The 25514-nt window shown below is 37.9% G+C and overlaps 1 protein-coding gene across 1 annotated transcript in view; it reads right to left on the bottom strand.

Moving 5' to 3' along the window:
• LOC149808502 (neuroendocrine convertase 2-like) overlaps nucleotides 1-7774 on the bottom strand; it is an 81164-nt gene extending 73390 nt beyond the window's left edge. Inside the window, exon 1 of the mRNA XM_089978244.1 lies at nucleotides 7409-7774. Within this exon, the coding sequence (XP_089834370.1) occupies nucleotides 7409-7591 (183 nt within the window). The 5' untranslated portion in view covers nucleotides 7592-7774. The remainder of the gene's footprint in view (nucleotides 1-7408) is intronic.
• Between the last annotated feature and the right edge of the window lie 17740 nt (nucleotides 7775-25514).

Raw genomic sequence — 25514 nt, 5'->3', positions numbered from 1 at the left:
GACTCTATGATTTCACGCTTTGAAAGATGGCACTTTGACGCAAGGAAAATAATTTCTCCAAAATGTGATCACTGTCAAACAAAATCCCAAAGAAGCCTTCTTGAGAAAAGTCACAAATTTGTTGCTTCAAACTGGAAAGACCTTTTTGGTCCCCGAGAGACCCCTGTAAATGCGCTGAACGCTTCAGGCCAAGACATTCCTTCCTTGTACACCACGGCTCATCAACACATTTCAAGAAAGAATAAGAATAGAAGGCCAGAGAATTATACACATTTGATTATTTAGAAATAATACAACTGGATTCTTGAGAATGTTCCTAATCCAAACTCGATCGGTTTGCCATGCCACCTACTCTGATGACGATGCAAGAATTCCAGTATGTATAATTTTATCCCGTGAAGTCTTTGACTACCTCAGTCCCATTCGAAACTAAAATTAAAGTACAGATCGAAGATTACATGGATCAGAATAATAGTCACATGTATTTGAAAGTCAAAGTTCTTGAAGTGGGCAACACCAATCCAGGAGGGCGATACCAGAGTAGCTCCCCTCAACAATTCCATGCATTCTTTTGTTCATCAAAACGGATTTGTAATTATATAATAAACTTGTCAGCGGGAAGCATGGATACGTATCCTTACCAAGCGTGCCTCGAAAATCTTTTGACGTCTGGTAAAGAGCCAAGGGCAAATCTAGAAGCTTCATTGATATCAAAACCTGACACGTTGGAGAAGTTCAAAGATACAGACATTAAAGAAGCCTACGATCCTCATAATGTGGGATTTAACGATCATCGAAACAAAATCAAAAAATGGCACAGTTTAGAACTGATTATCGGTTGCATTTGGACATGCTGTTGCAAGACAAGTATTTGTTGAACGGAGTGGATGTACACTTGAGACTGAATCGTTTTCCATTTGATAGCTAACGCTGACGAGTACAAACCATCTTCCAAGAAGTCAAACTCTACGTGCGCCATACAGAAGTTTTACCAAAAGCTGGAAATAATATCACCCAAACTTTGAGTAAAACAAACGTAAAGTATCTGAAACGACGAGTGGAAGTAAACACCTTCACCGTTGGCTCTTGACTCCGCTCCAAGATCGAAAACCATCTATTTCAATGACAGTTACCCAAACGTTTACTCGTCGGTATCGTCAGCAATGCACCCCTCGACGGAGCCATCGAACAAAATCCTTTCGAGTTTCAACGCTTCAATCTTGTAGAATTTTCAACACGTTAACGTGTAGAAGTCATCCGAAATGGCCAGACATCGTGTACCAGGCCCTTTGAACCTAAATTTACCCAGATTTTACTTGAGATCGTACATGACTTTGTACGAAGCCATGGGACAGTTAAGTATCAACAGCAGCAACGATATTTCGTATGACCATTATGCAGGAGGTTATACTTTGTGGGCCTTTGATTTCACTGCTGACTAATGTAATAGCGAGGGACATTTCCATCTATTAAAATATGGCCTACTTTGTGTAGAAGTTCGGTTTGCACTAGCTTTAGCCAACAAGCTGAACGTTATCTTGTATGAAGTATTTGACAATACTCTGGAATTCAACATTTTGAGAGAAGTGATTGTAGAATATCAGAAGCTATGGAGTACACGAAATCACTAAAGATATAATTTCTTTAAGCCACAAAGAGACAGTAATGAAGTCGAGATGGCCAGAACAAGAACAACGTTTAGTTTCCTGTGTTGCTAATGACTTAGCTGACAGAAATACTGCTATGACTCATGAAGAATTTTTTATGTCAAAATGATGATCCCAGTCAGATTCAACACGACAAAATGTATGATGATCAGCCAAGAAGAAAAATTGGAAGAGTGCCTAGATTACGATTGAAGTCTCAGTTCCGAAGAGAAAGTGTTGAACAAGCGGTGTAAAGACTTAAGTGACCATTCCTTCCCTTCAGTGATTTCTGTAGAGATCAAACGCATCGAAACTCTCTTAAAACTGAGTAAGGAGATGTGCCGAAAAGCGAATTACTTGACATATATTTTCATGAAAAAATCAGGTGTGAATAGATGACTCAGCATTACCTGTGAACAAAATGGATACCTAGGATCATCATTACCTTCTGTTTTACAGCGTGTAACGGTTCCTTGGAATCCTGTGGTGTGTGCTAAAGATTAACTTCCGCATTGCAAACCTAAATATATTCAAGCCTATGGTATTAATACAGACGAACGTCATCAACCAGGAACCAGCTGGGCAGCCGTCTACTTTTCAAACGATCACAGCGTGGACCATTTTGATTCCTATGGATCATCGCCTTTGGGAGACGATATCATTGACTTTATTGAAAAGAAATGCCGTATCGACTCTATTCAATAATGTGAAATTAAATGAGACAGATTCCATGGTGTGTGGACAATATTGTGCGTATTTTCTTTATCAATGCCGTCTTATGTATACTTAAGAACAGTTAGTGACTTGTTTTGATCGGGAGTACCATTGAAACGATAATAAAGCAGAAAGGTGATTTTGTTAACATTACGGTTATCTTTTGTCTTTAGCTAGGAAACGTAATGTGCATCGATGTTAAAATGACAAAGATCACTGTAAGTCAAGTTTGACTCCACAACGTTGTCAGCATTGTAAATACGTTCCAGTTTAAAATTGTTGAATTGTTGAATTTGTATTTTGTGTTTGAGCGGCTTGTTCTCGTGATTAAAAATGTTGATTTTTGAAATGTTATTTTCTTGTTTGTTATATTGAAACTGTATGAATATATGCTCTTTCATCTCTCTGTATCACTCTGTGTCATGTTCGTGTTGCCGAATCAAAGGAATGTTTTAGATAACGTATTTACTTTAGGTGTACAAAGCGGACCGTTTGTGAAAATGACCACGCATCGTTGCTTCGTCTTACCTTTTATGCTATGGATAAAGACACACGCACTCACAAACGCGCGCATGGGGAAAAATTGATATGGATTGTTGGAGAGTATGTTTGTGAGATTTCATTTCCTTCCTTTGCGCAAAAACAAGGCGTTTTGGATAGTGTGTATGGAGTATTGGATAGTAGATGTCATGTGATGGATAGTTGTTCTAGAGGTTTAGAAACTACACAAGCCATTTTAGATAGTGTGTATTAGGTGTTGATTAATAAAAGTTGTGTTTTGGTTTGAGGCTAGCAGAAACTGGAAATTATTCAACTCGTTTCATAAATCCAATATTAAATCATTATTCATTTGATGATGCATAGAACTACATTTTGTAGCGGACACACTCGCAGGGATGTGAGGAGTTCATTCATTCGGTCAATACACAATTGCCCGGAGCATATCTTAACTCCATTTCAAAGGGCAAATATGTGTATTTGTTATTTGTATGTGATATAAATAAAATATTTGTATAGTATGTACACTGCATCGATTATATACCACTCGTATAAATTGTTCATTAAAATGAAACCCGGCAAGTCTCGTTATATATATATATATATATATATATATATATATATATATATATATATATATATATATATATATATATATATATATATATATATACATATACATACATACATATATATATATATATATATATATATATATATATATATATATATATATATATATATATATATACACATACATCGTGTTTGAGAAGTTACATAATACTGTGCCTAATATCATTCACTCTTTCACTGCCTTCCGTTGTATTAGAATGTTATGTCAGTACTATATATGCCCATCACGATTTAATAGAATGTTCTGTCAGTGCTCAGTATGCCAATCACGATTTAATTCTCCGATTTTATGTGCAAATGAAACTCAAAAAGTCAAACGTTAGAAAGGCCAGTATCGAATAAATGTTATCTGAACCGCAAAAAAAATGCATCTGAAATTTACGAGGAAAACGAGTGTTATAAAATTATAAGTTCAGACCACAAATATAAAATTCGTAAATCAAAGTTAGTTTAGTGACTACTTCACCTAAAATCCGTCATCCACCTCACGCCATTTTTATTGGTACCTTTTTGAAGATGCATATTCATGTTCCCTGTCAGTTACATCTGTTTTAATTTCAGGAACTAGATAAACTATTCTGTATTGTATCGTCTGCATCGGACTATATCGTAATCACTGTTATTATCAAATCAGGCAGCTGCATTTGTAATTGGAAACTGCGATTTACTCGGTAGTTATCCTGTCTCCTTCAGCTCACAGGCACTTGTTTCTGTCGGTTAAAAATGCACCCACTACTCTTCTCCCAATCAACATAAGGTGACCAACTCGACGGGTTCACAATCTTGTAACTCGCCGATACCAGCATATTTTTGTTTATTCCGTCGGCACGTTCAACCACTCATAACTTTTGTCACCGTAAGCGGGGACAATCCTAGCTTCGCGCCCACCCACCCTTCGTTCTTACGAGTCAAGTACCTTGTTAATCATTTAATGGCCACGTTTACGCTGTTTTTTCTCTGCTTTGTGACCTGTGCATCTGGGTCCAATTTTGTGGGTATACACTTTCAATATATCGCTGTGTGAATAGGATACATTTAGTTCTGATTAATATTTATTATTTACCCTAAACTGGAATATACTGGAACAAAACTCTTACAATCAATAAAACAAGTTAGAGTTATAAATTGTTGCAAGTAGAGACGAAAATGCGCGCGCGTCTGTGCGTGTGTGTGGGTGGGTGGGTCTGTATGATAATGATTCCATGTTCCAAATTTCTCAGCTTCGTTTGGCAATATTTTCTTTACATCATTTTTGTTTCAGCAGACTATCTTCAGACATCTACTTAATAAGTCATTAGATATCAGTTGGACCGAATAGTTAATCGTGCATTGGATGTTGCATTGGTATATTTCCTAGCATGATTACAATCACACCTGGAATTATCCAGAGCAGAAATCATCAACGGCCATTAAGAGCAATTAAACCCAATTTACTCTTGGAGCGCCGTATCAATAGCTCATTTATGTACATTTCAATTGAACCTAGCACAAAATAGTTTATCCTTCGATGGATGGCTAAATTTGTGTTCTCCATTACTGGATTCATTACATATATGCTTGAAGAATTATGTATATAATACTTCATTTATGGAAGAAAAACGAAACTGGCATGAAAGAGGAAATGCACAAGAATTAAAAGAGTTTCATTTTTTTTGCTACCTGAAACGTGAACATCAATCTGTCAGATGTTTATATCTAAGGTCCCCTTAGTTCAAGGACATCAGCATAACAGTCCTTGTCCCATACAATGTTAATCAAACTAAGGACCACACATTCACAAGACTCGAATTTCAGACTTGTATGATTGTCTTACTTAACAACTGAATGATCTATCTGTACCCCATTCTAAGACGTACGTTGGTATTTCGTAGCACTTATTATGCAACAGGACCCAGACACCTAATACTTAGAATTATTGTCTCAAATTACAAACACCTATATGTGAAAATATCTCGATAATTTCTTTATGTTAAGAAAGAAAGGGTAATTTTACGAAACCAATCCATGTTAATATAAAGTCCCTTGAGTACGAATAACCCATAGCTAATTACTCGGTTTGTGAAATACGTTTCCAATACCAATCTAATGCACCGCGGATATTTGAAGATTAAAGTCGTAATAACATTTAATGCCAAAAGTTACGGGCTCGTTTAGCATGCACTGGCATGTTTATTGGAGGTTGTGGCTCATCAAAAGAGACGTGTGAGTGTGTGATTTGGAGCTTTAACAAGTTTCAGTCATATCGCTACGATGTCTGCAGTGTGGCAGTTTATAGTGATGGCTAGCACTGGGGCATCATGCCGCAGACATGTAGCATGATGTCCTACCCAGTCACATTATCCTTACACCAGGCCGACAAGTCCAAACACTAACCTTTAAATGCTGAGCGCCAAGCGAGGCAGCTGTTAGTACCATTTTTATAAGTCTTTGGTATGACTCGGCCGGGGATCGAACCCACAACCTATCGCATCAGAGGCGGACGCTCTAACAACTAGACCACCGGAATCAAAAGAGGCAAGTTGCTACATAAGTATTCAGACCAACATGTTTTATTTTGATTTTTCTTGGAACTGATTCCAAATATTTTTATATAAACTTATACCCATCAAACTGTGCAAAATTTGCACTTAGCAAAGTGAAGAGAAAAAAACATAGTTCTTTTAAAACATACGGTGTGTGCCCTCTCTTGCTTTAATAAATAAATAAATAAATAGCTCGAAGCAATTAAAAGAAAGTGAAAACAATACAAAGAGAAAAAAGAATATAGAATGAATATGCTTCATGAGGAATATGTCAATACACGAACAAGGCAATGCAGTGTGGCTAATGTATCCATAATTTTATTTTAAAATTATTGACTTTTTAAAAACTTTGTTTACCCATGAAAAACCATTCTACAATTTTAAAAAATTAAAACATCTTAAAATGCATGTCTCTATCATGTTCCAACAATTTGTGTGCGGATAATAACTTATCATTATGTTAATTAAAAAAAAGTGTCTGAAGACGCGCAATATTTTGTCATTAAATACGTTATTACAGTTATTACTACTGTTGTTATTTCGTAGTCGTTGTTATTCTTTTTGCTGTCATCATGGTTGTTGTGAATAATTTTGTCTTTTTGTTTTTCATTACGTATAAACATTTTATTTTACTTATATAAGTACAAGTGTAAAGCTGCACCACAAAGTTTTAATACGATGATATATGGGTGCATTATGTCAAAATTAGGCATTGCAGAACCACACAATTTTATAGTACAGCCCGCAGGTTGTAGATTGTTTAAATATTTCATGACAGCAGATAACTCCCTCATCCTGGACAGCAAAAATAAAATTAAGTACGTTGCGTTAATATACACCAGATATATCATCAAAGAGGTGTTCGAAAAATAGCTATAAGGTAATTGTTATCTTAATCTGATGAGCGATTGCATCCAGTGTTGTACGGTTGCTTCGTGACGCAATCATTTTGATACAAGCTTTGATGCAGATGAAATTTCTTACAATTGAATCATTATATTTGATAGCATTGCAAAATTAAAACTTTGAAACGATTCAATAGCAAATGTTTTCCATGATTTTAGTTCACGATTATTACAACGTAATGTCGTTCAACAGTGAAAAGTAATAGTGATTTGGAATTATTGGAATAAGGTTAATTAATGTCTTTACTTAATATCTGTATTTACCCATAAAATATACCCGTGCGTATAGGAAACATACAAAACATCTCAGATTGAATTATCTTGAGCCTTACAGAATCTCTCTCTCTCTCAAACACACATACACACACACAGACACAGACACAGATTAAGACCAAATGGTAATTTTCTTATTAAAGAATATTTTAAAAATGTTCGACCTTTTTAGGATGTGATTGCTAAGATATACATAAATATTTTCATTTTTACTTACCGGCCCTACATAGGTAAATCCGGATTTTTTGGCCACATCGATGGCTTGCTCTTTTCCGCCTGCATGTAGCTCCACAAACCAATGATTGGTCAATACTTCTTTGCTACAAAACGAACCGTGTATATAGTACAAAAGCAAAATACCCCACACTAGTGTCCAAATCCATGGTCGCTGACTGGTCATCTCGTTTGACAGCTACTACAACCGTATCACTTTCTTAGCCCGCTATTTATTGCGTTACACGTTTCTTTGGCCGTAGTTCCTCCAGTTCAATCAAAAGACTTCAGAATTCAGATTTTCTTTCCGATCCCAATATCCTCGTCTACAGCCCGAGTCGACCACCGTTCTTTGAAATACAATAGTTTAAGTTAATGAGATTGTCATAATGGTGATGTACAATGGATCACATGATCCATTTGACGTCATTCAAAATGAACCAATTCCCGTGCAAATGCGCAGGCTTGTAATTGGCACGCCTCTCGATCAGCCATTACATCTTGAACAAGATGGTGGTTGACAAAACCTTCATCGATCGGTTATGGATTCTATAAGAGAGAGGTCCGTTTCGGGGGATTTTCTGAGTTCACCACCAGAAATCAATTAATACAGCGTCATTACAAATGTGAAATATCATGAATTCGGAGCGAACAAGTTATATAATTCGAAATACAGACATTTGTATTTAACAATGACTAATTTTATTCAAACTACTGTCAGAAATTGCTTGTACTGCGTATGCTGTTGTACTCAAAACAGTATAATAAACAGAATAATTATATTTATTATGGCATTTGGATCAAAATTAGTTAGCTTTTAACTCATTTCCCTCGAACACATGTATATATATTAGTGAACAAGAAACTTTTATCAGGTACCATGGTTGTTTTAATTTCACGTTATTTCTTCCTTACTGTTTTTATTTACTCTGCGGTAAATAAAGATTCTTCATTATAAGTGTGTATTTTATCGTTTTGTGTCCAGTTCAATTGTTTAATGCTTTTTCTTGACTGAGATAGCGATATTGCCTCCTCTGTCCCCTTGATGCATTTCAGCGACATTAATAAAACATTTTTCACAGCATCGCACATTTTCATACAAAATGCGCTTGAATTATAAAGTAAATTCAGAGACGTTTTTATAGCAAAACTAACGTCTTTGTACAACTGGATCAGAACACATATATCTATGAGTGCTTGGTAAAGTGTAAAAAGAATTGATAGTGTACAACCTGGTAAATTCGAGCAGCAAGCTATTTAAATATAAAAATATACCTAATAGAGAAAATAAAGTTATCATCGGTACTCGCTTATAAGTCGAGCTCAGCTGGGGGGAAAAAACATTGACCCTGATCTGCCGTTCCATAATGCGTCGACAGGTCAGGATCGATTCTGTTCAGGGCACTAATTAAACCTGACAAACTGCGTGGGCCAAGAAATAGTTTTCTTGAGAACATATGAGGCATATTTAATTGCACATATGACGCACCTTAGATTCATGCTTGATCCATGTACATATATGGAGAGAGAGAGAGAGAGAGAGAGAGAGAGAGAGAGAGAGATAGAGATCCCGCTGAGATCCTCTATAAATGGTAACCATGGGTACCTCACCGCAATGGATTAACAGTGGGAAACTAGGATGGCAAACCGATCGATCATGAGCCATTTTCATTTGTGCCAGTTACAGATTATTCCAGTCTCGGTAGACTTCGGCTCAGCGACAAACTACACAGTTTGGTTGTAGCGCAGATTTCATACAGAGAGTTGGAAACTGAAGTTATTTATCGAACCCGTCAACAACTTGCCTTGGTTAAATCTCTGTCACATAAGAGTTGAAGAAAACAACATCAACTACGAATGCAAGAAGCTAAAACAGGAGAACTGTTGTAAATTTTGTAGTTTTTATTGCGTGTAATTTCGAGATGAATAACCTCATCAATCTTTTTACATGTGTTATGTAACAAAGTATCATTCTCGCTTGATTATCGACCGCAGCCCAGCACTGCAGCTAATTCGCTCCAAAAGAAGAAATCAGAGAAAGAGAATAAAAAGGACGCCAACTTGTGTTCATCAGGTTCGTTCGTGTCATCACGCTGGATTAATCGTTTTGCAAGCTTGTAGTCCCGGTTGAAGTAAAGGTGAAGACACGTGGGAGATGCATTGATGAACCATAAGTAGTCTTTCTTTTTTTTTTAATTTTTACTATTTCTTCGGTTTTCTCGGCTGATTTGATCACCTTACTTCACCAAATGGACCGTCTAGAGCTTGTAGTACTTTTGGGGATTGTATAAAACATGTCCAGTTCTCATTTCTACTGACCAGTTGATGACCAATTACTGTTTTCTACATCATATCTTTCGAAAACGGGGATATTATTCCCATAGCTCGAAAAAGTGGGTATGGCGTTGAAATGAGTTTTTATTAAAATCGATCACAGAAATCAGAAATCATAATCACTGATCATTTCACTGACAGTGCTCAATATTATATCATACCAATTAGTCTGAATCGCACTGCTATATCGTATAAATTGTAAGAATGCGTTACATGACCCTCAGAAATTTAATAAGGTGTCAACAAGAACCTAATTTTATGTATGCATATGAGAGATCCTTTTATTTACATCCGGGTAATCCCTCATGTGGCTGAGACGAACACTTCCTTTCTTCTTCATGTAGTCAACAAGTTTTAGACTGTTTGGCAGTAGCTTATCTTGTGATAAACGAAAATCATGTTATTAAGATATTATTGAGGTTTTTCCTTGTAAAAAAAAATCGTGACGCTTACAGAGATTAATTAAATCGATGAAGCTTTCGTCAATAGACTTAAGTTTCTATCAAAATCATATTGATTTGATCTCTTTTCCTCGAATTATACAGGACACGATTTTGTGTTGGTGTCGTGCGTCATTAAATTCTTTGGCCAAATACAATATCCAAGTAAAGTCTTTGATAATAAAGCTCACAAAAAGAAATCTCTGGCGGGCTTTACCTCATAATAGTCATATAATTTTTTTTTCATTTTGTTGAGTTTCATACTTAATTAGAATTTTTGTCCAATTACAGACTAGGAAAGAGTGTATTTCCGACTTATCGATTTCATTACGCCAAGAGCATCAAACGTTTGGCAAAAAATAAATAAAATTTAAACAGCTGGAACTGGGTATTTTGGATGATACATAAATGCAGTGCTAAATATTTTAAAGTAACGGCCAATACATTTTTCGATCATTAAGTAGCTATTTTCAAATAACATTGAGACTCGTACAGGATGCTGCCATCAGAAAGATATTGATGCAGCATCTTGAACATAATTTAGAAAGCCAGTAGTAATGCATAGCACTGGGGACTTACCAAGGTAAATAGGTTAAAAGGAATCGAGCCTCAAGGGGAATTTAACATGGTAGGACTGTATAAGGACAAAGGGAATTAAACATGGGTGACGTCACGGTACTGGACACTAGGGGAAAATGTCAACAGTATTACAAGTGGCTGACCTTAATGGGGCGGAAACTTAATAACAGTGATCGAGTTGACCTCAATACGCGCTACTCCAGGTAGGTAGAGATGATCTAGGCTCAAAAAATGTCTAGCCTCAGTGGGTAATGGAACAAGGGTTAAATGAACTCACATGCCACTAGGGCAAAAATGGCAACAGTGTTGCAAGTGGCCGACATCAATCGGGCAGTGAATTAGTAACAATGTTCGAGTTGACTTCAGTATGCGTTACTGTAGGCAGGTAGGGATGATTGAGCCTCAAATAATTTTGTATAAGGAAAATGGCGGAAAAATTTCTTGCTTCAGGGACATTTATAGGTTCAAAAAAACATATCCTCAACTGAAAATGAACAGGGACACTTGAGAATCAAACGAGAAATTAACATGGAAATGGCACTTGAGACTCAAACGGTAATTTAACATGGGAATGGCACTTGGGGGACAATGGGAATTTAACATAGGAATGCCCTTGGGGCACAATGGGAATTTATAACGGGTGATGTGATGGGGTTTTATACGGACAACAGTGTTATATGGAGAGAAAGGGGTTAATGGGGGACAAACGAAAACATATGCAAACAAACGCACAATTTTAAAACACAATGACAAAACAACTTTTTTGACAATAGTAGAAAAATATATCTTTTTTAGGCAAGTGAGAAATGGAAAACCCCTAGTATCTATTTATCAGGAATAATTTGTGGGAAGATCCTATGGCAAAATCTAGTATCTATTTTTAGCCATAATTTGTGGGAAAATCCTGTTGAAAAAAAAAACAAATCTATTTTTAGCCATAATTTTGGAAAAACCTATGGAACAACTCTGTCTTCTAATTTTAACCATAAAATACAAACCGTATATATAGGGGCTCCGTTATGTATTAATTGAATCATTTTCAATTTTTCACTCAAGATGAAACGATCACAAGATTTCAATGATAAAGGAGAAGAAAGTAAGAGACCACGACGTGACATTTCGCTTCGCACAGTGGCTGAAGTCTTGGCTCAAATCTATAGCAGCGATTTTTAAGACGACATGAGCGAGCCTTAATCAACATCTATTACGTCTGCGCCTAAACCTAGAGAGTCTCCTTCTAACGAAAACCAACCAGTAGCACCCGAACAAATATATTACCATATTCGAGAGACAGAAAAACGCTCCTCCAGAAACTTTAGCACCTCGGCTTACACTAACATGGTGAAGTTTAAAGATTTTAACTCATATGTACCGTTGGAGAAACCAGATATGTTAATAAACTATTTGTGGGATTCTTTGTTAACCACACTGAAACGACAATGCCATGCCACGACAGTTTAAAGTCACCCGTCTGGATCGAGTTTTGCAGTCCGGCAGAATTGACACCTTCCAAAGTCATCGACAAGATTCAAAACATCCAACAATTTAAAGATCAATTGTACATCATCGATGGCAAAGTTACGCTTTACATGACCCACATTTCTCCTCCGAAAAGGGAGGAACGCAGAAAAGTGTCATTGGTGGGCAACCTTTCCAGCACCAAAAAGAGCATCGTCAGAATTAACAACACTCGGGACAAGCTGTGTTTAGCTCTAGCCATCGTCGTGTGACGAACGTATGCCGACAAGAACGATACTTTGGAATGGAAAATGGACTAGAAAATACAATCGACCGAGCCAAACAATGAAGTGAAGCAGAACTCCTGTTACAGCAAGCAGGCCTATCCAAAGATACAACCTGTGGCATTCGTGAAAAATAAAACTGTGAATCGTCTTGGTTCTTCGCTACACTTTGAAAGTGCATCCTCAAGAAGTGCGCGGACCTCTGTTGTTTCGAGGCAACGATTCCCCGACGGAAAATACATTCACGTCTATCATTCCTAATAACATTTCGATGCCATTACCAGTATCACTGAATTGCACATATACAGCTATTATTGTGAGAAGTGCGACTGTGGGCATAGCACTCGAGAGCAACAAAATCATTGCGGACCGAAGTGTCTGTATTGTTTAGCTTCTAAACCCTGTCATCACGAAGAACAAGAAAGAATGCATTGCTCCATTTGTCAGCGAACTTTTGCCAGCCCTACGTGTTACCGACAACATCTTATGACGCAAGGTTCACAGTGGAAAAGTGCTTGCCAACTCCTGAGATTGTGCTCTACTTGTGGACAAGTCATACGTACCAATAATGTCAACGCGCACATTTGTCTAGGAAAGAAACGATGTCACATTTGTTGCCAAATTGTGGATTTGAAACATGAATGCTACATTCAAAAATGCTAATCGAAACAGGAGGAGGATGACAAGAAGAAAGGGAATTTCATCTTTTTTATTTTGAATGTTTGCAAGAGACATTCACTTTCCTAATTTCTGCGTGGCTTATCAAGCGTGCGAGAAGTGAATCCAAGAGCCTATCTTTAGTCCTTGCCCTCAAAGAAGCAAGGTTCCTGGAGGACGTGAAAATATCTTTCAAGGGTCTAGCACGCAGGTGGATCTTAGACCCTATCGATGACACGTGAAGTCAAGAGGACATCGACATGTATGGAGACTGCCATCGGTGATGGTTCACAATTTCAAAGTAAAATTTCTTCTGAAGTACTATACAGACCAAGTCACCGAATATCCTAAATTTATCTTGAAAGGGGCCAAAATCATCTCCATGTAACTTGGACAAGTTCGATTTATAGATTCCATAGGTTATTTGGCCATGCCTTTTAGTCGAATGCCTAAAACGTTTGGAATGACAGAAGGACAACGAAGCCAATCAACAAGCTGTCCTGCCATATTTAGCTAACACTCACTACTACGACCCCGACAACATGCGTACCGAACAACGGAAAGCTTTATACGCTTGGTACAACAGACGGGCTTCGGACCCATTCGCCTTTCAGGAAGAAATGTTAAAATATTGTCGCTCTGACTAGGAAATGTTACCGCGTTGTTCTGAAAAATTTCGAGAATTGTTCATGGAGCACGGAGGGATCGATCCTTTGAATAAAGCCTGTACTATCGCCAAAGAGTGCTCCTAAGTGTACCTCAAGCGATTCATTCCCGAAAAAACCCTGACTGTCATATGCTCTCAAACTGCACAGTTCATCAAAAATCAAATCTCTGCGCTAGTTTCATTACTTGTGTAAAAATAAAAATAAATTGATACAACATGCCCGAAACGAAGGAGACAAAAAAAACCATTTGTAAGCATTCGGCGGATGGCTGGGACTTAGAAGACCCCAAGATCGTCTACTTGTTTAACGGGTGCTTTTTTTGCGGATGCCGTACAATTTAGACTCAACGTGACACGAAAATCCCATTCTTACAACGTACTATGGAAGACTTGTAAGAGGACACTTGTCAACGACGCTTATAGTTAGAACACCAAGGGTACCAAGTCGTGGAAATGTGAGAACTCGAGTACCACCGACGTTTGAAAGCCGATCCCGAATCTAAACGCATCTTGGAAAATTACCACCTGGTAGACCCTCTCGATCCATGGGATAGTTTGTTTGGAGGACGTACGAATGCCACCTGCTTGTTCTACCACGCAGAAGACGAGAAAGGAGAAGAAATCGAATACCTGGACGCGTGTTCGCTGTATCCTTATTTGTGCAAATATCGTTACTTTTTCCGCTGGACACCCACAATTGCTGACGGAACACATCGATGTGGACAACATTCGACAATACATTTTAATCAAATGCAATATTCTAGCCTCCCATCAAACTGTACTGTCCCCTCTTATCATACAATTGCCAAGATGTTTCTTTTGTGCCGTACTTGTGCCGAATCATGTCACCATAACCAACCCTGTCAACACACTCAGGAAGAACGCGCATTAATAGGAACGTGGTTCAGGGTGGAATTATTTCGGGTTCAGGAACTGTTATGCCAGCTATTAGAAGTGTACGAAATTTATTACTTTCCCAAGACAATATAATATAATATAATATAATATAATATAATATAATATAATATAATATAATATAATATAATATAATATAATATAATATAATATGTACACACACACTGAGGGGCATACATTTTGATATATTTTGTGGTGAATTTTGAAAGTCCACTTAGCCAAAATGTTCAAGCGAAGTTTGTATTTATAAAAGTTTAAAAGCAAGACAAACTAAAAGGATCATAATCTAAATGTTGAATATTTATCACACCAACCACTTTCTACGAAATACGAAAAAAATCCTAAAACGTTCGAGCTCATTTGGTAAACAAGGTATGTTATAATAAATAGCAGGTTTTAACGCCATTATTCTTTCATTTATGCAACAATGCGCTGTATATGAGTTATGTATTATATTATACTTTCTTGCAAATGTCACATCAATAAAATTCTGCTGTGGTGGACAAAAAAAGTACGTGTAACACGAACGCTCGGACATGTGTGCTTCTGAGTTTGCATATGGCACAACAGTTAGATAAAAACATTATTTTTATAAGTCAGTATCTTCATTAGAAGCAATAATTACAAAAATTGAATGAAGAAACCAATGTTTGAGTGCTTCATCAGTAGTACTAGTGCAACATTCTCCAAGAAAAAAAAACGTATGGTAAAAAAATAGTCGTCAGACTTGCTAACGGCACAGCTTTATATTGCAATTATTACTTTATTTGGAATACACCATTGCCTTGAAGAAAAACTTAATATCTCACAAGGATCATGTACAGTTACAATGAATATTGTTAATACTAACATAATATAAAAATGGCAAGTTTCGGTATGTACAGATGCAAAACTATATTTTTGCCCAACTAATATTGCGAGAATGAAAAGGTTACGCCGGAAATACTGCATGAAAGCGTCTTAGCTTGACAGATTTTCAAACGCTTTGGCCTATTTCTTTACACAGTATCTTTGTCGGATAAGGTAAAGTAGCATGACTTTGCGAATGAAGATCTTGTGATATCAAGATAGATGTCTGCTAACATGTTCCCCCTCCCCCACATGGTAAATAACAAATACTAATTTGCGATTTTTCTCATTTACTGAGGATAGCAAAAAATTACATTATGTGTTCCGTGGTTTAAAACTCGTAAATGCAAGACGCTTCTGGAAAGGAATAACCGTAAATGTAATGAAATATTGACCAGCAAATACTTCGTATTCCAGTCCAGCCTCAGGTCCCAAATAGACAAATCCTGTTCTAGCTAAAACTTTTCCAATCGACTGGTACAACCACAATAGTCAGGCAACAAGACAAGAAACTTGTATTATTTGACACTGAATTTAGCTGTGGGTCCCAAATTCGATTCTTGCCGTGTCGAAGACATCAAATTTCTGGGAAGTTTCTTATACCGGGTGATATCGGTGTGTTCCAACAGTCCGTGGCAAAGTACAGGACACGATTTCCAACAGTCCTTGTCAAAATACAGGACACGATTTCCAAACTGGTGTCAGGCTTCGTTTATTTTTAAGCGAGCGTAAACGACAATGATGATATTTCCAAATCCGTCGGGTCGTACAAACTCTTGTTCTTCTTAGTACTTAGTAAATTGACTAGGATCAGATCTTGGCAAACGACGTCCACGTGTTTCATATATTTTCTTTTGTCGCGAATCATGTCGAAGTAGCGGCAGGGTTTTGACAAGTACTCCGTATTGGATAAACACGGCCATTGTACCATATTTCCCCACAAGCAATTCAATATGACTTTGGTAAACAAACTTCTTCTTTCGTTTTTTTCCGATGTGGTCTAAAGTGATGCCTTCCTTGGAACTGTTTTCCTCTTTGAATTTCTCTTGTTCTTGGGGAGTTTGACACCAGGAAGAATATCTGATGGCTTCTTGTTTGAGTTTCAAAGACATCCACACAGTCCAATAAAATATCTTTGAGTCTCGTCGCCGCATGGTTCTTCTCTATCTTAGAAAAGTAGTACATTTCGTAAACTGGTAACAGTTGGTATCCTGGTTTCAGTGCGCGAAACAATTCCACGCTGACTCACATTCCTGTCAATGCGCGCTCGTCCTCAATGTCATGACAACGTCGTTCGTAGTTACATGTTTCGTCACAGGTACGGCACAATGGAAACATCAGTTTTCTTTGGCCATGTTAAGGTAAAGTAAGACGGGATGGTACAAATAGGTAAGACTTTGCATTTGATCAGTCCTCACTATTGACGAATGTGTTTCCCGTCGATGTGTTTCGTCAGCAATTGTGGGTGCCCTGCTGAAAAGTGACGATATTTGCATACATAAGGATACATCGAACACGCATCCAGTTATTTGATTTCTTCTCCTTTCTTCTCGTCCGCGTGAAACAGCAAACATGTCTCATTCGTTCGTCCTCCAAGCAAATTGTACCATGGGTCGAGAGGATCGAACAGGTTGTAATTTTCCACGATGCGCTTAAACTCGCGATAGGTTTTCAAACGGCTGTTGTAGTCGTGTTCCAACATTTCATTAACTCGGTATTCTTGTTCTAACATCAAGCGTCGTTGACACGTTTCCTCGTATAAGTCTTCCATGGTAAGCCTTGAGAAGTGTATCTTTCGTGTCACGTTTAGGGTAACAAGTAGGGCATCCATGAAATAAGCGTCCCTGAAACTCGTACACAATCTTGGGGTCTTCTAAGTCACAGCCATCTACGGAATATTTTCAAATTTTCGCTTTCTCCGTTTCGGGCGAGTTGGATTCATTTGTCTTCCTTTTCGCATAATTTAGCCAGCGAAAACTTTGATCGAGGATAGACGCTAAATGAACTTCATCATTTGAGGGCGTATGACCGCTATGGTGTTCTTGGGCAAAAATCACTTGTTGTACACTTAGGAGCACGCTTTGGAAAAGGTACAGGCTTCCTTCAATGGATCGATTCCTCTGTGCGCCTCGAACAGTTCTCGAAATTTTCCACACCAGCGCTATTAAAATGACCACGTCTGAACGACAATACTTTAACATTTCTTCCTGAAAGTCGAAGGGGTCTGAAGCGTGAGAGCGGTACCGAACGTAGAAAGCTTCTCGTTGTTCGGTGCGCATGTTGTAGGGGTCGTAGTAATAAGTGCCAGGCAAATGTGTCAGGACGTCGTTTTGATTAACTTCGGTATTGAAAAAGTACGGAAAAAATCCTTTGACGATTTCTGTCATTCCAAATGTTTTAAACTTTCGACTCAAAGACATGCCTAAATAACTCATGGAATCTTTAAACTGTACTTGTCCCACTTGGACAGAGATAATTTTGGCTCTGTTCAAGGTGCCTTGTCCTGTATAGTATTTATAAAGAAATTGTCCATCGTATCCAGAGAAATTGTGAAATTGTGAGCCAACAGCTTGGCACAACAATGATAATCTCTGTAAAGTTCAATGTCATCTCCACGTTTAGACGATAGGGTCTGAGATCCATTAGGTAAAATCGGCAAGCGAGCTAGGTCCTTCAAAGATTTTTTCACGTCCTCCTGGAATCTTGCTACAATGTGGATGCACTTCTCGCACTCTCGATAAGCCACACAAAAATTAGGAATGTGAATGTCGATCTCTTACATGCATAGGAAATCAAAAAAGATGAAATTCCGTTTCTTCGTCTTGTCGTCCTCCTTCTCCTGAATCGATTTGTAATTTTGAGTGTAGCATTGATGTTCCATGTCCATGATTTGGTGATAAATATGACATCGTTTCCTTCCTTGATAAACGTGCACCTTGGCATTATTAGTGCATATATTTGTCAACAAGAAGAGCAAAGTTTCGGGAGTGGGCAATCACTTGTCTGCCGTGAACTTTGTGTAATGATATGTTTTTGGTAACACGTAGGGCAAACAAAATTTCGCTGACAAACTGAGCAATGAATTTATTCTTGTCCTTCGTAATGACACATTTTAGAGGCTGTACAACCCCGACATCTCTGTCCGCAACGAATGTGTTTCTCCCGGCTGCTAAACCCAATAATTAATTTTTCACAAAAATAAGTGTATTCGAGGAATCAAGTGTTACTGGTAATGGAATCGAAATGTTCTTCGTGATGATAGAACGTGAATGTATTTTCCGCCCTGGGAACATTTGCCTCCAAAGACCAGAGGTACGCGCGCCTCATTATGGTGCACTTTTAACTTGCAGCGTGTAGCTAAGTTGTCTCGCAGATTTTTCATTTAAGGAATACCACAGATTGTGTGTTTGGATAGGCCAGCTTACTGTAACAGGAGTTCTGCTTCTGTTTCGTTGTTTGGCTCGGTCGGATTGTCGAATGTCCTCCCAATCTCTTTTCCATTCTGCTGTGTTGTCCTTGTCAGCATATGTTGTCTCACGACGATGGCTCGAGTTAAACACATTTGGTTTTGAGTGTTGTTAACTTAGATGAGGCTACGCTTGGTTTAGCGAAGTGCGTCCACCAATAACATCTTTCTGCTTTTCCGCCCCTTTTCGGAGGAGAAACGTGGGTACCTTTTACATTGGTGATGTGTTATTGCTCGTTGGATTGCTGAACGTGTTGAATCTTGTCGATGACTTTGGAAAGTATCAGTTATGCCGGGCTGATAAACTCAATCCAGAAGGGCGATTTCAAACTGTCGTGATAAATGGAGAACCTCAAGTGATAATCATCTCTGGTTTGGCATTATCGTTTCAGTGTGGGTAACAAGGAATCCCGCAAATCGATGATGAACCCTTCTGATTTATCCAGCGTACTTCGGACTTGAAATCTTTAAACTTCACCGTGCAAGTGTAAGCCGAGGTCCTACATTTTCTGGAGGAGCGTCTTCCCGTCTCTCGAATGTGGTAGTACTTTTCGAGTGCTACTAGTTGACTTTCGTTGCAGGTAGACTGTCTTGATCTGGGCGCAGACGTGGAAGGTGTTGATTTAGGCTCGCTCATGTCGTCTTCAAAATCATTGGCATGGATTTGAGTCAAGGCTTCAGCTCGTGAGCGAGGCGATACGTCGCGCCGTGACCTCTTACTTTATTCTCCTTTCTCATTGAAATAATGAGATCGTTTCATCTTGATTGCAGAATTGAAATGAATTGTTTTTAGACGCCATGAACCCCTATGTTTATAGGGTTAGTGTCTTCCCTAAGAGTATTCATTCATTCAACTCTCATGCAGTCAAGAAAATGGAAGAGTCAACACATACTGCGCTTCTTACTAAACCTTTGTGACGCGTCACACGAAGGTTTAATTCAGAGAAGGCGACGGACTACTCGTCCTTCTTTCAAGAGAATAGTTAAGATACTTGCTATGTCAGAAGAAAGGAATTGGGCTACAAAATGCCGACAATGACAAAACAAGGCAGGAGTAAAGAGAGACAAAGATCAAGATACGTGTTATCAATGCCAGGAGAAAGGACATTGGTCTTCAGAGAGTCCTAAGAAACAAGTGAACCGATCAAAGAAACAACAGGAGGAGGAGAGGGATTCCGATAGTGAAGAACAACCCATGTTAGTCCAGAAAGATAATAAAAGAAGACAGAAAGAAGAAAACGAAGAAGAAGAGGAAACCCCGTTACAGTGAAGAAATTCAAAACAATGGAGAGAGAGAGAGAGAGAGAGAGAGAGAGAGAGAGAGAAGAAAATATACTTTATATGATGTGTTGTGAAATTTCATTGAATTTCTGTAAGAGAATACACCAGAAAGAAAACATAATTGTCTTTTGGTTTTGATTCTTATACAAATAAGGACCTACACTCACGCGCTCACCTCACACACGTACATCATTCAAAAAAGAGATATATGTTTTACTTAATTTGGCAAACTTTTACTCATCACTCTGTTCTAGAGGGCTGGGTGAAGAACAGTTGAGTGCTTGTTTTACTTTTGCAAAAACAAATTCAAGACCTGTAATTAATGAGCTTTAACTGCCTTACATTCATGGCAGGACCGAGTCCTACTTCTTTACTTGAGGTAAAGAAGGAGAAGGTGGTGAAGGTACTGGTCCAGGTACAAATTCTTGCAAAGAGGTGAGAAAATCGACAACATCCCAATTAAAATCATTCTCTTCTGGAATTATCACTGTGGTTACTTTGATAGCTGCCATGCCATCACTTCTCATCGACACTGCAGGCACAGCCCAATACATTGTCTTTTTAGTTTCAGCTATGTTCCAACTATGTCGCATCAATTCACTGCGCAAAGACATTAATGTACCTATAGAGGGTATGTGACGTCAACCGCAGCTAGCTTCTGATTGGAAGATAGTTACCGCCCTCTGACTGAATTTTGTAATACTCGTTTGGATTGGTAGAAAATATAAATCCGTTTGAAGCCCGCCTTAGACTTTAAACACCTGTTCCAACAACAAAATGTGGACTAAATTTGAGCTTCCTACTGGGGATGTTTGTTCAGCTCGGACTACCCTATGTATGTAAGATCATCGTGGACTGTCACGAAGATAACAGATACGGATATTTGGAAAAGAAGGATTTATATGGAGAGGCATGACTGTCTGAAGAGAAAGACCCATGCATGATCCGTATGTTAACTCGATGGGTTACAACACCAACTGCCCTTTTCAGGGACACTCCATCGCATCGAAAAGATATACTCATTGCCAAAAAATGCTGACCACATAAACCCTTGACCTTATAAACCCCATGACGTCACCCATGTTAATTTCTTTTATGACCCCCAAATACCCCCGCATGTTAATTTATTATGACCCTGTACATTTTCCCTTCATTTTCTCTATATAAACTCATATAACGCCCAGTCGCCCCTCCCCCATTACTACTAGCATGCATTTGATATTCACGATGCAACCTTACTATGCTTTAAGTCCTACTGTGTCCTGCTGTGTCCGTATATATAAAACATTCCCGACCAGTTGATCTATGTTTTGGTGTTCTACAAGGCTCTGTTCTCAACCTCTTTCTCTCCATTCCATACATAAAGGTGCTCTCAAGAGACATAGATCGACATCCGGTGTCTCACTCAATTTACGCTAATGATACTCAGATTTAAGAATTTATCTGCCCAAATGAAGTTGAGGCTAATATTCTAAGCGAAGAGAGGTGCATTTCAGACATAAAGTCATGGATGATATGGAACAAGCTGCAGATGAATGACGATAAAACTGTAGCCATCCTGATCACCACACAAAGACTTTCTTATTAACAGTTTCACCTTTTACAATAAGTATCAGCAATACCAAAATCAAATGTACACAGCCAGTATGAAGTCTAGGTGTTACTAACGACAGTTCTCTCTCATTACACGAACATGTCATGAACATGTGCAAGGATCCACATCTGGAGCTGCAATGCATCAGTTCCATTCGCAATTTTCTTTCAGTTGATGCCACTAAAACACTCTTGTTTTTCTTAGTACATTCGATTCTTGACTATTGTAATTAACTGGTTCGTCTCGATATCCAATTCAGAGACTTCAAAAAGTTCAAAACACATCTGCTCGGACTCTCCTTTGAGTACGAAGAACTGAGTACACCTTCTTAACTGTCCTCCCGTTCGATCCAGACTAAAACACAAAATCTGTTCACTGTACTACATTTAGATGGCTGGCTCCATTCCACAATACCTATCTGACATCACTAATGTGTATACCCCATCTAGAAACCAACGCTACTCTTCCCTCGCATATCCTCATTGTCCCCACTGTTAAAATGCAGTCATACGTACAACGTTCTCTTCTGTATCAGTGCAAACTACGTGGAACGAATTGCCCATTGACCTTAGACACACGAACAATGTGATCTCATTCAGAGTGGTCTTGAAACTCGTCTATTTCGACTATAAGAACAGACTTAAAGACTTAATAATAATGAGTTCCTTAATTATTGACAGTATTTGTATTTATTTTAATTGTAATTTCATGGTGTTTGTTTTTATATTCGTGTCGTTGTATATGCTTTATGTGTTACTTAATATGGTAAAATACTTAGAGCTTCTAAATATCAGGCGCTGTATTTAGTCTAAATTAATAATAATAATAATAATAATAATAATAACAATCCAAAACACATTCACACAAGTAATATATATATATATATAGCAAAGGTTTGGCGGAATAACTACGACTAACCGATAGAGGATTAAGAGAGCATGATAGCTAGTATGTTCTCAGGCATAAACGTCTTTCAATAGACTGGTCGGTCCACACGCTTTAACGACTAACAACGGTCGAAATTTCCACAGCAAAGGCGTAAAATGCCCACATCTGATCGGCAAGATTTTAACATCTATTCTTGAAAGTCAAACGGATTTGGAGAGTGAGTTTGGTATCAAGCGTAGAACACTTCTCGTTTTCTGTGTGTACACTGACAGGTTTGTAATAATTAACGTCAGGCAAACGAGGGAACAGAACAGGTTGATTAGCTTGGCAATGAAAAAGTGTGGGGAAAAACATTGGCCATTTCTGCCATTGCAAACTTTCTATGCTTTCTTCTCAAAGGCATTAAAAAATAACTCATGCAATCTTTAAGCTGTATTTGATCCACTTTGGGTATATACGTTTGACTCCGTTCATAGTGATTGTGGGACATTCGGTCTATTGTTCTGAAGAACAAGAAAAAAAAAAAGAAATTGTTCGTCGCATCCAGAAAAATTGTGAGCACTGACGGTAGAATATCGATGACTCTCCCCGTAACGATATGTCCTCCTTGCTCCATGTGTAGTCAATAGGGTATAACATCCAATTTAATAAATCGGCAAGAGTGTAGAGTCCTCATTTAGAACAATGACAAAATATAGATTTTTGTTTACCCTTCATACAAGCACGATGAGATGCGCACAAATTATGGATGTAAATGCCAGTCTCTTGTGTACATTCATAGTTTTCGTTATTGGGGTCTGTCCAATTTTCTAATACGTGCTAATGAACTTTTCTAAGTTATCGTTGTTCTCGGTATACATTCGACCGACAATGATGTCTCGGGATAAACACATCTGGTCTGGTGACTTGTCAGTTTGGACGATAATGTGTTTGGTACTTAGAATTTCGTCCAAGAATAGCACATTTCTTCGTTGTCCGATTCCTCTTGGAGGTGAAATGTGCTTCAGGTAAAGAGTTGCTTTTCTATCAGTCATATTAAACTCATCATTGGATTGTTGGAGTGTTGAATTTTGTCGACGACTTTAGATGGTGTTTTTTCTGCTGGTTTGCTAAACTATATCCAAACAGGAGACTTCAAACTTTCGTGATTGATGGATAGTCTTAAACGATCTTCCTTTTTAGCTTGACATTATCGTTTCTGTTTTAACAAGGAATCCCACAAATCTGTAACGAAATCAGCTGGTTTCTTGGGGTGTCCTTCAGACCTGAACTGTTTAAATTTCACCGTGAACGTTTCAGCAGTAGTTCTAAATGTTCTGGAAGTCACTTTGTTGACCTCCGAATGAGAAAATAATTCTCAGGAGCTACTGAATGACCTTTTTCTTGGTGGATCTTTATTCTGTCGGTCTTTTGGTAGAGGCAGAGGGTGTTGATTCAGGCTCGTTCAGGTCATCTACGAAAAATAAACATGCACTTGTGCTAACCCTTCATTTAACGTATATGAGGCGAAACCGAAAGTCGTCGTCGTCGTCTCTTGGTTGATTCTTCTGGTTTCGAGCTGGAATAGTGTGATCATCTTTATTGAAAAATTTGAGAGAGAGAGAGAGAGAGAGAGAGATAGAGAGAGAGAGAGAGTCTCATCTTATTATAGCATGTTCATTCAACGTTCAATCTGTGAACATGGAAGAGCCACAACAGATCGCCTTTCGATCATCATTTAAATGTATATTTAAGATAGACAATGTACTACTCCTTCCGAGATAAAAGTCGAGATACATGCTATATTTATAAAGAGAAAACATATTGGGCTCCAAATAGATACATCAAAATAAACGGCGAGACAGACAAATGTAAAGTTACATGGTATCATGTTCAGGAAGAAGCATTGATTTTCAGTGTCCTACGAAAAACGAGAACAAGCAGGATGAAAAGCGTTCTCCAGAAACAGAAAAAGAACCCGTTCCCATCAAGAAATTCGAAAATCAAAACAAATATAAGAAAGTAAAGAGGAAGAATCCATACCTGAAAAAAAATTTAAATATGCAAGAAAACTAAAAGAGAGTGAAAAGGAAAAACCGATACTAGTTAAAAAAAATAAAAAGAGAGAGAGAGTGAAAGAAAGAAAGAAACAAAAAACAAAACAAAAGAAAAGAAAAAAGAAAATATACTTTGTGATGTGTTATGAATTTTATTGTGATTCTTATTCTCTTTGTCTTGAGATTTTAAAGATTTTTTTGTATGCATAAGATAAGATTAAACATACAAACCACTGAATCACGGGGAAGGAATTTAAGTTTTAGTTGATTTGGTAATCATTAAATAGTATCTGTTTTTAAGAGATATAAGAGACCCTGAAAACGACCAATGGAGTTTTATTTGGAATCACAAAAACTGATGGATATGACATAATTAGCTTTGGCTGTTATAATCCTTTCTCCACGACCGAGTAGAACTATGTCAAGTCACTGATGCTGCTTTGGCAATGGTAATAGTAACTGCTACTGCTGCTGGCATCTCAGTGGCGGTGAGAATGGATGCAGTGATGGAAGGTTTAATAATCGTGGCACGTAAAGGTCTCTTGCTCAGCTATAGAGTATGAAACATTTGTCTCAGATGCTTTAACTCTGCTAGAATGTTCCGTAACAATCTCACCTTTTTAATTTCATTCCTTTCTTCATGATATTCACAATACATAGTT

The sequence above is a fragment of the Sinohyriopsis cumingii genome, chromosome 1 (genome assembly GCF_028554795.1).
Source record: "Sinohyriopsis cumingii isolate HCF-2022 chromosome 1, ASM2855479v2, whole genome shotgun sequence".
NCBI lineage: Eukaryota > Metazoa > Mollusca > Bivalvia > Unionida > Unionidae > Sinohyriopsis > Sinohyriopsis cumingii.
The sequence above is the reverse complement of the archived record's forward strand: the minus strand, read 5'-3'. Positions and strand labels throughout refer to the sequence as shown.